At 32.1% G+C, this 16544-nt stretch overlaps 3 protein-coding genes across 5 annotated transcripts; 1 reads left to right on the forward strand and 2 right to left on the reverse strand.

The window, feature by feature from the left end:
• Window positions 1–58: 58 nt before the first annotated feature.
• PICK1 (protein interacting with PRKCA 1) lies at window positions 59–3281 on the reverse strand. Of its 3 annotated transcripts, XM_066731995.1 has the most exons (7): window positions 2970–3281; window positions 2717–2910; window positions 2457–2603; window positions 2282–2353; window positions 1765–2083; window positions 972–1167; window positions 59–905 (listed from the first exon to the last, which is right to left on the reverse strand). In XM_066731995.1, exons 2-7 carry the CDS (start codon window positions 2755–2757, stop codon window positions 205–207), a joined length of 1476 nt encoding a protein of 491 aa, XP_066588092.1. In that variant the 5' UTR covers window positions 2758–2910; window positions 2970–3281; the 3' UTR covers window positions 59–204. The 3 variants fall into 3 exon arrangements, with proteins under 3 accessions (XP_066588092.1, XP_066588093.1, XP_066588094.1); XM_066731996.1 differs by lacking the exons at window positions 2282–2353; window positions 2457–2603 and having other exon boundaries at window positions 2717–3241; XM_066731997.1 differs by lacking the exons at window positions 2282–2353; window positions 2457–2603; window positions 2717–2910 and having other exon boundaries at window positions 2970–3238.
• A 107-nt stretch (window positions 3282–3388) lies between these two features.
• ema (C-type lectin domain containing ema) lies at window positions 3389–10032 on the forward strand. Its single transcript, XM_066732002.1, has 15 exons — window positions 3389–3830; window positions 3911–4034; window positions 4096–4224; window positions 4307–4440; window positions 4512–4669; window positions 5623–5852; window positions 5926–6118; window positions 6200–6838; window positions 6915–6993; window positions 7074–7228; window positions 7293–7454; window positions 7517–7655; window positions 7723–8026; window positions 8111–8241; window positions 8307–10032. Exons 2-15 carry the CDS (start codon window positions 3961–3963, stop codon window positions 8756–8758), a joined length of 2979 nt encoding a protein of 992 aa, XP_066588099.1. The 5' UTR covers window positions 3389–3830; window positions 3911–3960; the 3' UTR covers window positions 8759–10032.
• On the reverse strand, window positions 8791–14962 carry Hrs (Hepatocyte growth factor regulated tyrosine kinase substrate). The gene is made up of 11 exons (XM_066731994.1): window positions 14203–14962; window positions 14043–14127; window positions 13850–13925; window positions 13590–13778; window positions 13249–13523; window positions 13107–13179; window positions 12858–13034; window positions 12430–12767; window positions 11430–11743; window positions 11083–11354; window positions 8791–11014 (listed from the first exon to the last, which is right to left on the reverse strand). Exons 1-11 carry the CDS (start codon window positions 14234–14236, stop codon window positions 10337–10339), a joined length of 2511 nt encoding a protein of 836 aa, XP_066588091.1. The 5' UTR covers window positions 14237–14962; the 3' UTR covers window positions 8791–10336.
• Between the last annotated feature and the right edge of the window lie 1582 nt (window positions 14963–16544).

Below are 16544 nucleotides of genomic sequence, written 5' to 3' on the forward strand. Positions count from 1 at the left end.
GACAATTTGGTATTAGTTATCATAGTAGGACAAAAATATGTTACACTATAAAATTATAAACATAATGTATTTTTATTTTTCAATATTTAAGTCATGTTGTTTTTAAAGTATATTCTTTGGGACAAAACAATAGTCTTATTAGACTTTTAATGCTTATAAATAATATGTATATATATTCTTTAGTAAAAAGCGTAGATATAGGCATTATGGAAACAGTTCATCTAATTCCGTAGAGACTAAATCTGAAGCATCAATTAAATTTTCTTCAACAACTGGTTTTTTCACCTCAGATTCTTCGACTTCATCAGTATCGTCGGCTTCGATTGAAGTCTGCGGACCGGTGGATTTGTATTGAAATGCTGAATGCGATAAATCAACTTCAACAGGAAATAGCGTAACTGCTGATAATAGCTCTTCCGTATTATTGTAATATTTCGCTAAGCCTGAAGCAAACTTTTGTAGTTGCCAAACAACATCCTGAACATGCTTATTGTCAAGTAATTCAAGTTTTATAAGAACGTCAGATCTCAATTTTGCAAATCTTATACGAGCCTCTTGACGGCATCTTAAAACTAGACGATACTCGTAATTTCCGGTTTCAACGCGATAAAGAGGTTCTTGTATAGCTATATAGCTCCTCTCCTCGTCATCTAGCTCTTTGACCTTTAAACAATAAGACAGGTACTCAAATTTCGCATCCGCGTACTTGCTGATTGTTAACCGAGTGTCAGGTATAGCTTTATGGAGATAAGTTCCTAAGTCGGTTAATATTGGCTTTAGTGATTTTAACATTTGTACACCAAATTTTTCCATTTGCCGATGTTGTTCGCCGAATTGCCTAAATGCTTCACTTGCTCTTGGCTGAGGTTCTCGCACACCTATGGCAGCAAAGGCATCTCCAAATACTGGAAATTATTTATTAACAATTTAGCAAGTTTTCTCCTATTAAACAGAGGTTATTTAGGAATTACCTTTATAAATTTGAATTAAATCAAAGAAGGCGTGCAGCATAGATTTCGCATGCACTACGAGACCTCTATATAAATTTTCCGTACGTTGTAATGCATTTAATCTTTGAACGAGGGCATCATTGCATAGAATAGCTCTTGACAATCCCAATGCATCTGCTGTAGCATTTCCCATACCTTCAACTAATCTGTGTTTGACCTATAAAATGATTAATTGCTTATGCCTGATATTCCTTGTAATATACTAAATGAGTTTAATTTTTTATATATAAACTATTTATAAAAATTATAATATAACAAATTGTTGCTTATATATAAAATTTGGCGAATTTTTATAAAGAATAATTTTTCTTTCATTAAAAACATTAAATTTCTAGTTTATGGGAGGCTCATAAAATACTTTAAAGAAATGAATACACATCTTTTTTTAGGCAGTCTAACAAGTTTGTAAAAATAACTATATCCTCCTCACAAATTTTAAAAACAGCACAATAAGATAACTGCACAAAAACTAATTATTTGAAAAAATAAAATTATATTTGGCTTTTCATGGTATCAAATTGTAAGGCCAAGTGTAAACTCTAGGAGACTGGCTTTGGCTATAAAAGGCTAACATATCTTTGTTTTTTTTAAGGATTTTGTGAAAATTTTGTAAAATAGAAATATCACTTGACTATTAAAAAAAAAATCATTATTCTACGATTAGTTTTTTATGACACAGCTATACTCAATCACAATTTACATATTTTCACTCAAAACTTTCTAGCAGTGTAATATTTTTAATTAGTATACTTACCTTTTTAAGAGCAATATCTAATGTACGGCCCTGTTTTGGGTCTGCATGGAGCTTATTGTAATTAATGCTAACTTGAGATTCACAAGACTGTATCATCTTTGCCACTTCAACTTTTGTTTTACCCCTGACAGAAGCACCATTGATAGCAACCAGTTCATCTCCCGATTGTAAGGTACCATCTGTGGCAGCAGGAGTATTATCAAATATCTGCACAATATACAAGCATGGACAAAGAGGTGCTCCACCACCAATACTAATTCCAATTAGGTTACTGTTATCCTTTTTTATTATAACATTACCAGATGTTATTGTCATGCCCCTATCAGGAAGATTAATAAAATTTTTTATGTGGCATTATTATAGAATTAACTCTATATCTTTAACATTTGGAAGCAAAAAATATAAAACAAAAAAAATGAACAACAGAAAAGCTTATATAATTAGACAAAATTAAAATGAGGAATGGTATAATCCCAGGATCAATTACAGAGCTTTGATATTAACAAATAAGACTTACAAATAACCATTGGGTAAATGTTTTAAAGCCTGTGAATCAGAAAGTTCTTGTACGACCAGTTCTATGTCTGGTCTACATTTCCAAATGAAAAATGAAAAAAATAAGATAATACATAATTAGGAAAGCTTAGTTTTTTAAATTTCTGTTGACAAGCTTTTAATAAAGACATGCATACATGATATCTTCAGACACTATTGGTGACTGATGTAAATCAACATTAGCCAATGGCACGGTGGTGACAGGATTAGAAAGACTATTCGGTAATGATCCTGATAGCTCTTTGTTTAAATTACCAACCAACATAATTAAGTTATCCATTTGACTGTTCCACCGAGCCGTAGCATAGCAGCATGCAAAAATTTGCAAGAAAATAAGAACAGTAATTTTTTATGACAAACAAAAAACAGATTATATATTATTTGAAAAAAAACCAACATTTTATCTTCCTCAAAGAAGAAATCATCCTCGTAATCCATGTTAGTAACTTTAATTGTTATTATCCAGTATTAGTGTGTAAAGCTATAACCTCAATTAAATATATTAACTATCTATAAATTTATTCAACATTTGTGTACAAGGTCTTCTTTTGTGATTTCTGTTAATAATATCTAGTGATATATGATAACATCCTAAAATATTAATTTTCTATCGGTTTTTCAGTTTAATAACTTTTCTTTTTTCTCTTTACTGTTAGGTTCTGGAGGTTCTGGAGCAGTCAGCAATCAGCAGATTTGGAGCTCTGTCACTTCACTTCTGTCACTTTTTTTTATGGCATTCTGGCAACGTGTAGGCATATACTAGGTGCGTTCAGGGCTCAGGCTCGGCGCCTCAGGCTTCAGGGCCTTCAGGGGGTCGTAATTCCATGTTCCAATTACTACAATTTACGAAACATAATTTAAGGCCTAAAATCGAAGCGGAGTCAAGGGAAGGAACGATCTCTCCATTTGTTCCTTTTCGCTGCACTATCGAATTAATACAATTAGTTGAAATAAGACAAACATATGTTTTCTCCCCACTCTAACTTATTGCACTAGTGCAGCAAACAGCGAAAAAGAACAGACCTTCTGAGTTCCCTCAACTTTCTGTCAAAACTCAAAACGTTAGCCAATCTGTCAGTATAGCGCATTCTGTACTCTGTACTGTCTGTTGAGTACTGTTAACTCTGTACTCTGTACCCTCTGGCCTCTGTGGCTCTGTTTGTACTTCTGTAGTAATCTGTACTCTGTAGTCTGCCTGTACTGCAGTGCATGTACTGCTCATATTCTTTTAAAACATGAACGAAAACATGGAAAGAAACAATTTTTTAAGCGTATAATCACGATCTTTTGGCATAGTTGGAGGTTTTTTCAAGTAATGTTAAAAAAGAACATATATGCGATATTTACACAGAGGTGAAATGTGATGACAGTGGTTTAAGTTAAGACAATAATAAACTGATGTTAAGATTATTTTTTTAGCCTCATAATAATTTTTAACCTAACAATGTAATGACATTAGACATCACTGCTTTCAATTTTCAATCGAATATTTGTGTTTACATGTTTAAACGGTAGTAAATAAAAATGAAAAATCTATGTAGCTTAAATAATTTTGAGAGTCTTAATTAATCTCTTTTATCGTTCACTGTAGCGAATGACAAGAGCTACAGTACTCGAAGTTCATAATCCATAACGAGAGATATGTTTCGAAGTCGCAGTTGGTTTGGAGGCGGCCTTTGGAAACCTAAAAATCCTCACTCCTTGGAACACCTTAAGTATGTTTCTGTACATTAAACTTCGTTTCTTTTCTAAAATATGCCTTTTATCCATTATTAGATATCTCTACAATGTACTGTCCAAAAACCAGACGGTTTCCGAAAATAATAGAGGTTTATTAGTTGAAAGTTTACGCTCCATAGCTGAAATTTTAATATGGGGTGACCAAAATGATAGTAGTGTTTTTGAGTAAGTTTACTCGTAATTTATTGTTTATATTAAAATTTAAATTGTTTCAACGAAATTTCAATTGATCCTTTTTATTTTATAGCTTTTTCTTAGAAAAAAATATGCTTTCATTTTTCTTAAGAATCATGAAACAGAAATGTGGAAGCTACGTGTGTGTTCAACTCCTTCAGACGCTCAATATCTTATTTGAAAATATTAGGAATGAGACATCGTTATGTAAGTTAATGATGCGAATAACTTAACAAATCCTGTTATGCTTTATTACATATTATTACATTATGTTTCAGATTATTTGTTAAGTAATAATCATGTAAATAGTATAATAGTGCACAAATTTGACTTTAGTGATGAAGAAGTAATGGCATATTATATTAGTTTTTTGAAAACCTTGAGCTTAAAACTCAATGCACACACAATTCACTTCTTCTATAATGAGGTAAACAAGGTACTCATAAAAATGTTATGTGTCTATTTTTTCATAGCATTTTTTTATATGTAATTTACAGTGTCCCATTATTTTAAAAAGACATTTACCTGATTTGTTCTAAGTTTGTACACTTTTATGAAAAAAATCCAGATACAATTTTGTTTTTGTACCTTTATATTGCCAGGAAGTCTTGTATGAAATATTATTTATGACCATAATATTATTGATATCAAATTGAAGAAAGCATCAAATTTTTATAAATTTCTGATGGTTAGAAATGTTCTTAAACCTTGATGGTATAAGAATTAAAGTATGTTATAAGAAATGGTATAATTTGATTGACTTGGAAATGTTAATTGAAGGTCATTTTAACATCATTTTTATTTTTTTCAATAAAAATCCTGTTTACTATTACATTCTTGTAGCTGATCTCTTTGCGTTCTCCAAAAGGTATTGTTTAACTGAAGTATTTAAATGATAGTTGGATGTCAAATTACACGTATCTGAGCAAATTTGTGTAGGGATGCAGTGTTTAATCATACTACTGTAACAAAAGGTATGCCTAAATACTGTCTCAAACTTAAATGTCTTATAAACACATGAATTAAATGGTACATTAATAAAATGTTTTGATAACCTGAGAATATGAGCTTCATAAGAATATATAAAAATAGTGTGTCTCATTTAGATATAGCAATGTGACATTCATATGATTTTCAAATAATATTTCCCAGGCAATTAAATTTTACAATCTCTTATGACATATTTTAAAATGAGAATTATTGTATTAGGAGTTTTCTTATAAATGTTGCAAACTCAGAGATATTCACAGAAATATTTTTAAATAATTTAACATACTTCATATTTTTCAATTTAATTATTTTATAGTTTCAATCATTCATTGATATATTTTACCCTATAATTATAAGGATCAATAATTAAAAGAAAAGTTAATCTTTGCATTTTTCTAGCATACCAATGATTTTCCTCTATATACAGAGGCTATAAAATTCTTCAACCATTCAGAAGGAATGGTTCGAATAGCAGTTCGTACATTAACTCTGAATGTTTATCGGGTAGAAGACGCGTCGATGTTAGCATTTATACGAGATCGTACTGCAGCACCATATTTCAGTAATCTAGTATGGTTTATAGGGAATCATGTTATCGAATTAGACACGTGTGTGAGAAACGATGCAGAGTAAGTATATAATATATATCTATGCAAATTTATTCCTTTTGTGTTCATAAGTTTCATAGCTTTTATCTTTTAGCCATCAAAGTCAAAATCGATTGTCAGATTTAGTTGCTGAACATTTAGATCATTTACACTACCTAAATGATATTCTATCTTTAAATATACCTGACCTTAATAAAGTTTTATCAGAACATCTATTAAATAAGTTACTGGTGCCTCTGTATGTATTTTCTTTAATGAAAAAAACGGATCTTCCATGTCAAAATAAGGTACTGTTTACATCTTATTAAATTGTATATTTATTACAAAGAAAAAAGCTACTGTTACTATATTTTTATAATGGTCATTAGGAGGAAAGGAAACGTATCAGTGTAGTAGTTGCACTGTTCCTGCTGTCTCAAGTCTTTTTAATTGTTTCACATGAACCACTTGTAAATACTTTAGCAATTATAATTCTCAAATCAAATATGGATACAATTTTAAGTGGCTGTAATAAAATGTTAGAAAAATTTAGTAAAATCATGATAGAAATGACAATTGATAGAGGCCTAAAGGAATCAAAAAATAATTCTAAGGAATCTTTGGAAAACGCAAATGGGCTAGAAACTGCAGAAAATAGCATGCATGACAAAACTACCGAAGGTAATAATTTAATGACGGCTACAGAAAATGATCAAACTCAGGATAATGAGATAAATGCAATCGCCACTAGGGATGAAGTGGAAGAGCATTTAAATATCACTACTGTAAGTGAGGATGTAAACGAAAATACAAATGGTGTTAAACAATTAAATGTAACTGATGAAGAAAAGGAGCAAAGATTAGCGTTGGAAAGTCCATTGATGCCTATTAAAATACAGAAACATAAACCTGAGCTATTAAATAATATGCCTTTTTTAGAGACTACTTTGAATTCCTTATGTTGCTTAGAAAATGATTATGCAGCATTATTTGCACTATGCTTATTATACGTTTTACCAAACAATAAGGCAAGTTTTAAATAAATATAAATAGTTTAATTTAATTTTATATTCTAAAACTTATCTTATTTGTTCTGTTTTCTAGACTATTCATATGGAAGATACATATTGCCAGTTATTGGTAGATAAATTAATTAAAATTATTACTCTTAGCTGTCAAATAAGTAAGATTTATTCTTTTAAAGTATGCTATAAAAGAATTTGATTTAAATCTATTAGCTATACAATATTTTTTTCTTAATAGATGCTAAAGTCAGACTTGTTACATTAGAATTGACTACAAAATTGCTTGTGCTATTAGTTGAAACCAAAGGACAAGGATTGCTATCTGATTATCACTTATCCGCGATTGAAGCTGCAAAGGAACAAAGTACATCATTACTTAGAAATTTTTATAAGGTGAGTAATGACTATTTTAATTAACAGTTACTTATTGATGATATAATTAAATTAATATTAACAGAGTGAAGACATTTTTCTGGACATGTTTGAAGATGAATACTCAGAAATACAGAAACGACCGTTAAATATTGAATGGTTAATGATGGATAGTAATATATTATTACCACCGACGGGTACACCAATGACAGGAATCGAATTTAGCAAAAGATTACCATGTGGAGAAGTAAATAAAATAAATTAACATGCGATGAGACGCGATATTTAGTAAAAATGATTCTTTTACAGGTTGAAAGAGCCCGACGAGCAATAAGAGTATTTTTCTTGGTCAGAGAACTCTGGCTGACTCTTAACGCAGAAGTAGAAACACAGTTACCTCTAACTAATCCTGCAAATTGTGTTCAAGTTAATAATGTTCTTGATTTAAGTAAGATTCTTAATTTTTTTTACCATATTAAAAGTTTATAATATCAATTATTTGGATATTCTTTCAGATAATAGTGACTTGATAGCATGCATTATGGTATGGAAAGATCAAAAAATTCGACGATTTTTAGTTATTGATGTTGTGCAATTGATACTTGTTGAACCTGATACAAGCAAACTTGGGTGGGGCGTTGCGAAATTGGTTGGTTTTTTACAAGATGTTGAAGTCATTGGTGATAAAGATGATTCCAGATGTTTACACATAACTATTTATAAACCATTGAGCAATAGTTGTTCAGGTAATCGTGTTCCATTGCTTTCTACCAAATTTATATTTGATGATCACATCAGATGTATGACTGCAAAACAAAGGTATGATGATATTATTAAAACAGTATTTATGTAATGTATTCTTTTTTAAAATTTATGTTAATTAATGTTCCTTTCATGATACAGATTAACAAAAGGCAGAGTGAAGGCTAGACAAAAAAAAATGAATCAAATTGCTAGATTATTAGACATTCCTACAAGTATGCCAAATTGTTCAACACCGCCAAATTACGTACAGCGCAATTTATGGCATGAACGTAAGTATACAGAATCTCAAAAAAGTAACTCTTATAGAAGATAGAACTACTCTTTTTTTTCTCAGGAGCGGGCCGCGGAAGAAGACTTAAGGATCAGCCTAGGCCAATGTTCATGGTCAACAAAGTACCTGGTTTTGCAGCGCAAATGCGTAGAGAACACACAGTTAAACCGAGTGGTTCCGCTTCTGCAACAAACTCCAGACGAAGAGACAACAGTCCTGCTGAAAAAATTAATGAAAATGGTTTAAAGTCTAGGGATAGTTCACCCAAAATGCCAAGGCCACGTAGCGAAGAGATTCCATTGGAAGATATGCGTCTTCGTAAGTCGTCACTGACGCATAATACACCAGGTTCCTCATGTACAACCCCTGAGAGGAAGGAAATTGATGCATCTCACTGTACGAGTACTTGCGATACCTCAGCGGTGATTACAAAACATTCAGAAGAAACGTCATTTACCTCTCCGCAAACTCAAGATGTCAAACCACGCAGAAAAGGCCAAGTAGAAACTGTGTGACTAAATTTATTGAAAAAATAATCTAAATTTATAGTACGATTTAAAAGGTATTGATTATATTTGCTTAACGATAGATTGATAATGTACATATGAAAATAGGAATAACATTTACTAATCTTAGGTTTGATATAATTATTAATGATACAACAGCTTTCCTGCAGCTTGAAATAAATTAATTTTCTTCCAATTTATAAAGTGAAAAAAACATATCAAGCTTTTTCGCTTATTAACGTCCATGTTTAACGGGATCCCTTCTACCAATATTACAAAGTGAAATTTAAAAACGCGTATTAACTATACAGCGTGGTTCAACTTCAAACTGATTATGGCACTATGATGAAGTCATAAGTTGCTCTTTTTTAAGTGAAGAAGTCAGGTTTTCGAATAAATAATTCTTTTCATAAATACTTTTATAATTTTTCTGGAAAAATTGACTATATCATTATATAGAACAATCAGTCTACGACGTCATAAAAATGTTAAATTAAGTCTGAAATTGGACGTCGAATAACATTGTACCATTGCCATGAGTTTTTTACTCTAATGTCGGTTTAATTGATCCCGTTAATAATCAATTAAATCAATATTTTTTCGGTCCTACACGTGTACCTAAACTTGATATTAATATTCTTAGTCATAACAAAGCAATCTTTTAAAGTAATTTACTTGTACAGTACAACTACTGTGTACATATAGTTATTTTAATATGAATTACATTTCACGAAATTTATTCATTAACATTTCAGTAAATCTTCACTCGTTAATTTAATCGGTAAAATTTATACTGTATATTACGCTGTAATGTTTTTAGATTTAAAATCGGACGTCTCGTGTACGACATAACAAATATTCTTTTATTTCTTCTTTTCACAGTATGCTGACTTCGTATTGACTAAAATAAATATATAATTATAGCAGTCTAATACAATCTATTTTGGCCTTGTTCCGTTATTACTGCAAGCTGCAACTATTGAAACTCCATAATTTGTGTTACATAAAGTATAAATTCTCTATACTTGAAGCTTGCAGTAATAACGAAACACACAGCTTTTGTTTTCATGAATTTATAGATAATTGCCAGATTAATGGATTGGTCTGACGTTATAGTTTTATTGAGTTACTTAATATTGTTTTGTTACAGCATTTTACAATAATAAGAAACGTTTATTAATATATGTATTTTCAATTACTTATACTACTATTCAAAAGTAAAAAGCAATTATATTTTTTACTATGATAATGGAAATAAAAAATTGTTCATTACTATATTAAAATTGCACAGTATAAATTTTCCTATGCTCAGGTGATATATTTTATTGTTTAACATACAAGTGTATTTCCTCTTTAAGAATGAAATTTATAGAGTGTAATCATTTATGAAATTTTTTCTATGAAAGATTGTTAAAAAATTAGATAAAATATCGATTCGACTAATCTTAATTTATTATAAAAAGAAAATAGTAATTTGTAATCATATTATTGACAAATAAATGATAAAATTATGTGCCGTAATGATGTAAATTAGCAGTTCTTAACAGATTACGGGTAATAATAATATTATAAATCTTGTTAGATTTATCAATCAAAAGAAATCAACTCTGCTGTTTCTGGTTTCAAAGCTTCCTTTGATTGAGCAGTTTCATTAGACATTGGTTGCACTCCTGTTGGTGGGAATAATGAAGGCTGACCTTGGGACGATGGAATAGCCGGTTGCATTCCTTGCAAGGAAGAGTTTGGAGTTACGACCGGGACTGTTATTGTAGTGGGCACCTGTGACTGAATAGGAGCATGTTGCTGAAGCGGTGGCCCTTTGGGAACCGATGTGGACGTCGGTGCTTGTGGTATCATTTGTGGAGGGATACCCATTACTTGATTTGGTGGACCGGTAACAATAGGTCCAGGCGCGCTTTGGTTGATCTGTCCTGTTGAGGCATGTGGCCCAGGAGGAGCTTGTCCAGGTGGACAAAGCAGAGGTACTTGACCTTGGTTGTGTGGACCTGGTGCAATTTGTCCTGGTAGTGGTCCTTGGAATGACTGCTGATTAACGTGAGGCAGTGGCATTTGTTGGGGTATATTAATCTGTCCTTGCGTCCCTAATTGCGATAATTGATTTGGTGATCCTTGTGATGGTGTAATCATGTGACCTGGTATGGTTCGACCAGGAGGAACATGACCCGGGACGCCTTGTTGACCAGAACTCATTTGATGCCCATTTGGTGGATCAACCTTTTGTAGGGTTCCCGGAATATGTGATAGCTTAAAATATTGTAATAGTCAAGTTCATTATAAAGCATATTTATTAATTTAATCAAATATATACATACCATTCCCGGTTTAATTGAAGCCCTACCCATAGATGAGTCTTGCTGCTCTTGATTAGAAATAGGAGCCGTTATATGAGATGTCAAAGAATTCATAGGTGGCATATTATATCCTTGTACAGAATATTGATTCACGGGATGCTGTCCATGTATAAACATTCCTTGATTAGTTGGTGACATCGGATGATAATTAGGCGTAGGTCCTTGATATTGCACATGCCTTATTGGAGAACCTTGAGAAGGGCCCATGTATCCCGACGCTGCTTGATATCCTCCTGTAAGTATTTATTTTAGTAAATAGAATTACCAACTGTATCAATACATTATGTAATTTGAAAACTGTTTTCTACCCATTATATATTGTTGCTTCTGTTGTTCCTGTCTCATTTGCATTTCCCTTTCCTGTTCTTGGATTGTTTGCAGGGCCAATTGACGCTGATATTGCAAATATTCTTGTTTCTTTTTTCTCATAATAGCTAATTTATTTGCCATTTGCATTTGCCTTTGACGTTCTGCTTCTTCCGCTTGTTTACGCAATTTTTCTCTGTGTTCTTCTCGCAAAGCGTCTAAAGCAGCTCTTGCATCTTTAATCTGAGTTAACTTATCTTGAAGACCTTCATAATAGACTCTACTGTCATCCTGCTCTTGAATGTACCTTAAAAGCCTAAAAATAAAACCCAATTTATATTTATAAACTCAGAATAAATACAATTAAAATAAACCTTTTGGATGACAATGAATATAACGTGTTTCAGAGAAGTAAATCTAAAAAATGTTCTGAGAAACAACTGTTTAACAAAAATAAGCTCCATTCAATTGTAAGGCCAAACAGATTTACATGTCACGATACACGCTGTTTTTTGTTATTGATAATTTCAGATAAAAGTTATTTTATAAAGAAAGCATAAAGTTGGTGTTGCATGTAGACTTAATCAATAAAGATAGATTAAAATGAACATTAAATATCCTTTTTCAAATGAAATTTGTTTAAATTTGTTAATGTAACAAATTATGAATACTGTACTAGTAGTAGTTCTAGACATTGAATGATTGCAAATTAAAAATTGTATATTCTGTTTTGCGCGTGACTAAGTATAAAGCGTTTTAAATTTATAAGGAACATAATATAAACTATAACCTTAAGTGCTTTATACGCGCGCACAATTTAGAATGAGCGTGGAATTGACGCTTTTACATCTAAATTCAGTCACATATCTCATGTAAATTTTCACTTATATTACGCATATGCATTTTCCTCTACCCAGCCTACTGACTCTCAGAACTCAAATTTTTGAATCACTGGTAGAAATATTGACCATTCTCGTATTTAAAAAGTTAAATTTTACTTACTTGGAATGCATTTGAGTGATGTTCATAAATAAGGTTTGAACAGAACTGTCATTAGCAATTGATCTTCCTCTAGATGAATTACTCTTCATCCTATTTACAAAAATTTCTAACTGGGATTTAAGGTAGCCTACAAATGCTTCCATTTCAGTATCAATTTCTCCATTTTGTTGCTTAGCAGCCTTTTGAGGCTTAGGGCTGCCTATATTAGGTGCAGATGGACTAATTACGTCAACTCTCGTATTTTGTTCATCTATCATTGCTTGCCTTTGTTCCCACATTTTACGATTGAGATATTTTGCTAATTCAGGATCAACTTCCTCTTCATCGTGACTAAGACCCTAATGGATAAATCAAATCACATTTAAAGATGTTAATGAGATTATTTTTACTTTCATTCCTATATATAGGGCAATAAAATCAAGACTTACTGGTGATGGTGGAGGTGAATAAGTCTGCTTCGATATAGGAGTAGCACTCATTTTAATTGATGTAACAACACGCTTTTTATCCTTTTCCTTCTGTTCAGCTTCACTTTGGCTTAAAGCAAGAGCCAAATGTAACTCTTCTTCTTCTTGCAGTTCTTCAGCTGTTTTTCTGGGAGGTATCTGGTGATAAAGAAATCAATATCATTAGAATTAAGAAAAAAATCTGAACAATTTAAAGATAAATATATTTACTTGTTGTTGTTGAGCTAAAGAGCTATTCAAATATTCTGCAGGAAGATCTGTCTCCTTAGAATGAGTAGCAGGCCTGAAAATATTTTTATAACAATTATTCTACCTAACATAAATGTAATTAAAAATTATTTTGAATTCGTACTTGTTGACTTGTTCATAGCAGGCTTCACAAACGCGAACTTCTTTTTCAATACCAAATTTAGGTAACGCGGTTGTTTTATTTGAACACTGTCCACAAAAAACCTGACCACATGCTCTACAATGATGTTTGCGTAGAACTACAGTAAATGTTACCCTGCAACGATGGCAAACATCACCATCAGCCCACTCTGGTGCAGTATCAGCAAGAAACATAGCATCACTTTCTTTGGGAGTAGGAAACTTATAACCCTCAATTTTCATGACATTTACAGTATCCTAAAGGAAATTATACATTCAAGGCATGAAGCTTTTTATAATCATAAAATAATAATAAATACTCACATGAACTGCTCTATATTTAGGGCTGTTTCGAAATGCAAATGCCCAAGCTTGGATTAATTCTAATATCTTGTTTCTTACGTTATCATTTGGTGTTGTTTTTACTATTTCCTTCAACTGTTCCATATATTGTTTTGTACCAATCTCATCATGAATCAAGGAACCACAATTTTTAACACAGGACTCCAGTACCTGTAGGAAAAAACTATTTGATAAAAATAATCATAGTTTAAATTAAAATAAACTCATTTTTGTTATGTTACCATTAAAGCATATAGAGCTACATGAGGATTAGAATTGGTCAGTTTCTTCTTTATGGCAGTAAGTGCAATTTTTGGTCTAGAATAAATATAGTCATAATTTTATAATCATCTATTTCTAATTAAAGTATTTTACTAAATACTTAAAATCTTTAAAAGCTTAGAAAATAAAACATATGTGCTATTATTTACTTACTGAACATCACTTTGTCGAATAAGATCGCAAATTTGAAGGATGGAAGGCCAATCTGGCTCAAGCTGTAGGTTAGTTGTAGCTTTTTCTAAAATTAAAAATTGTTATGTAGAGAAATAGTTTAGTTATGTGCAACTCCACTTTCATTCTTTGTGCTTCATACCTAACAGGGTATTAAAATGTGACATACGGAACATTCTTTTAATCAGTGAGCACAAAACTGAATCTCGAAATTTTCTCACCAATGCAGGGTACACTGTACAGCTGGGTAAAACCCCTAACCGTCACACAAATTACAAATTTACAACAAAAACTGGTGAGTCTCGCGAATCAAAACTCAACCACAACAGAAATAGAATAAAAGCCTAAGAAACCTATTCTTTACAGTCCACCAAGCCAGTTTTTCAAGCATATATATGTATACGATAATACAATTTGTCAATGTTGAATTACGTTATAGCCTATACACACAAGCGCTTATCTGGTATGTGTGTGTGTAGTTGTGTACTTATCATATACTGTAGTAACACTGTAGGAAAATGATTCGCCGCCCTTTCAGCTAACTTCATTTCGTACTCTCTCTTCTAAATTCCTATAGGGATGTGTACATACACCAACACAAACTAAACAAAATGTATAGCAGTATACGTCCATGAAAAGTAAATTCTAAATGACAAAAATTAACGATAGGTAATAAAGGTATTATAGGTATAGCGTTGATAGTATACACGCATATAAAGTATTCACATCCTCACTTTATGGCCGTCATGTTGGTGTGTGCAACTGTGTATGTACTACAAGGCGCACGGCGATAATGGGACCGTGCACATCAATACAATGACAGTGAGATGAGAATGTGTATTGGTGTATATGCATACTATCAGCGCAAACTATCGGCCAATTTTCGCAGTTTTTGAGTATAATTTATTTATACACATTGACACTTCTCTATCATTGTGTTGATGTGCACGGTCCCTATATATAGTGATTCTGTAATTGACTACCGAGTACTGAAACTCTATATTTAATGTTATACAAACTATAGATTGTCAGTATTTACAGTCAATAACGGAACACAGCCCCAGAGTAGTAATATAAAAACTTTGTCTAGAAAGTACAGTCAGTACAGACAGAGTGAAAGTAGAGCTGAAATACGAAGGAATCAATTTCTCGTAGTGTACTGCACTAGCTGAATCACTTATATATGAATCAATTGCCGCCAGTGTACTATACACATACGAATAATTATTTGCGAAAGAACGATGAGTCAGAGGAGATGAAATCAAATCTAATAAGGGATTGTCCGTATGATTATCACCAAGCCATGTAGTACTAAGATTGCGTTACACAATCTCTTTTACTATAGTTTGCAAATATCAACTGCTACTACAGTCAATATAAATATTATAAGATGTAAGAAATATTGGTGCGTGTGTGACTCGGCCAGGGTCAGCCGTGGAGATGGTGCATATCAGCTGCATTCTGAGTTACGTACTCTCGATAACAATACTGGTCCCAATGACGTCAGAATGGCCAATTTTGTTAGCGTGGATATGCACGCGTAAAGCGCTCAACATTCTATAGTCAACTTAACATAATTGTTCCACTCCAAACGCTTTAAGCGCGACTCACAGCACAGCGCATATCTAAATTACGATAACAAAATAAAACTGATAAGAATGTCTACGGTGACTGACATTAACGATTCCTTTTCCAAGCGCAAAAGAACCGCGTGTTGTCTGTCATTCTCTGCAATCATAAGGGACATTTGAAAAAATAAAAGCATTGCCGCAATTTTTTAGTTCCGCATGACATTCAGGTGGGAAAGCCGAGTATTTTTTTATTTTTGGCATTTAATTTTTTCTAATATTATCAGAAGTGCTTGAAAAATTGTAGCGACTCTTAAGGCGCATTCCCACTTGCTGTGCTCACCCTTGTACTGTTGTGGAGAAAACCCCCGTGTTACTTTTTCGCAAACAAAGTAACATTGATACAATTCTATTTAAATGTTTTAGCTTAAAATTCTTTTTATAATATGTAGACTGGATAAAATTGATTCGTCGACTTGTCACAGTCAACTTTACTGTGGGCATTCTCTGCTAAATTTCTATTTGCGACATCTGAAAGCCGAAAAGTGGAATACGCGCGTTCTCAAATGGGTAATTACACTCGAACGTTCTGTTGCAAGTGGAAGTTGGCCTATCGGCCAAACACCTTGCGTATATAATCATATTATGAAAAAATATGAAAAGAATAAAATAGCTGAACACATAATTATTAATTTTATTATTTTCAGTTCACATGGAGATCGTATAAAAACACGCGAATAATCGTGGTGTATAAGGATGGATTTTGCTCCAATTCATTACATCATTAAACACTGTAAGGTTAAAGTTTTTGCAGAAATATATATATATACAAGCGTTCAGAACGCATCAAATATATAATACAGGAAGTTCCACTTAATACACCTCAAATCATGAGGAGTCAAGGAAATGTTTATCT

Source organism: Prorops nasuta, unplaced genomic scaffold (genome assembly GCF_024137725.1).
Source record: "Prorops nasuta isolate Cenicafe-Biocafe unplaced genomic scaffold, Cenicafe_Pnas_1.2 PNAS00009, whole genome shotgun sequence".
NCBI classification, from domain to species: domain Eukaryota; kingdom Metazoa; phylum Arthropoda; class Insecta; order Hymenoptera; family Bethylidae; genus Prorops; species Prorops nasuta.

Excerpts from the sequence above, each read along its gene's own strand:
- PICK1 (XM_066731995.1), bottom strand. The coding sequence starts at position 2,757 with ATGGATTACGAGGATGATTTCTTCTTTGAGGAAGATAAAAT. Across the intron at positions 2,604-2,716 it reads TTCTTTGAGGAAGATAAAAT|TCAAATGGATAACTTAATTA; the intron begins GTTGGTTTTTTT and ends TCGGTGGAACAG. Across the intron at positions 2,354-2,456 it reads ATAGTGTCTGAAGATATCAT|ACCAGACATAGAACTGGTCG; the intron begins GTATGCATGTCT and ends TTGGAAATGTAG.
- ema (XM_066732002.1), top strand. The coding sequence starts at position 3,961 with ATGTTTCGAAGTCGCAGTTGGTTTGGAGGCGGCCTTTGGAAACCTAAA. Across the intron at positions 4,225-4,306 it reads AATGATAGTAGTGTTTTTGA|CTTTTTCTTAGAAAAAAATA; the intron begins GTAAGTTTACTC and ends TTTATTTTATAG. Across the intron at positions 8,242-8,306 it reads GCGCAATTTATGGCATGAAC|GAGCGGGCCGCGGAAGAAGA; the intron begins GTAAGTATACAG and ends TTTTTTTCTCAG.
- Hrs (XM_066731994.1), bottom strand. The coding sequence starts at position 14,236 with ATGTTCCGTATGTCACATTTTAATACCCTGTTAG. Across the intron at positions 13,779-13,849 it reads TAGCTCTATATGCTTTAATG|GTACTGGAGTCCTGTGTTAA; the intron begins GTAACATAACAA and ends TTTTTCCTACAG. Across the intron at positions 13,035-13,106 it reads CTTTAGCTCAACAACAACAA|ATACCTCCCAGAAAAACAGC; the intron begins GTAAATATATTT and ends CTTTATCACCAG.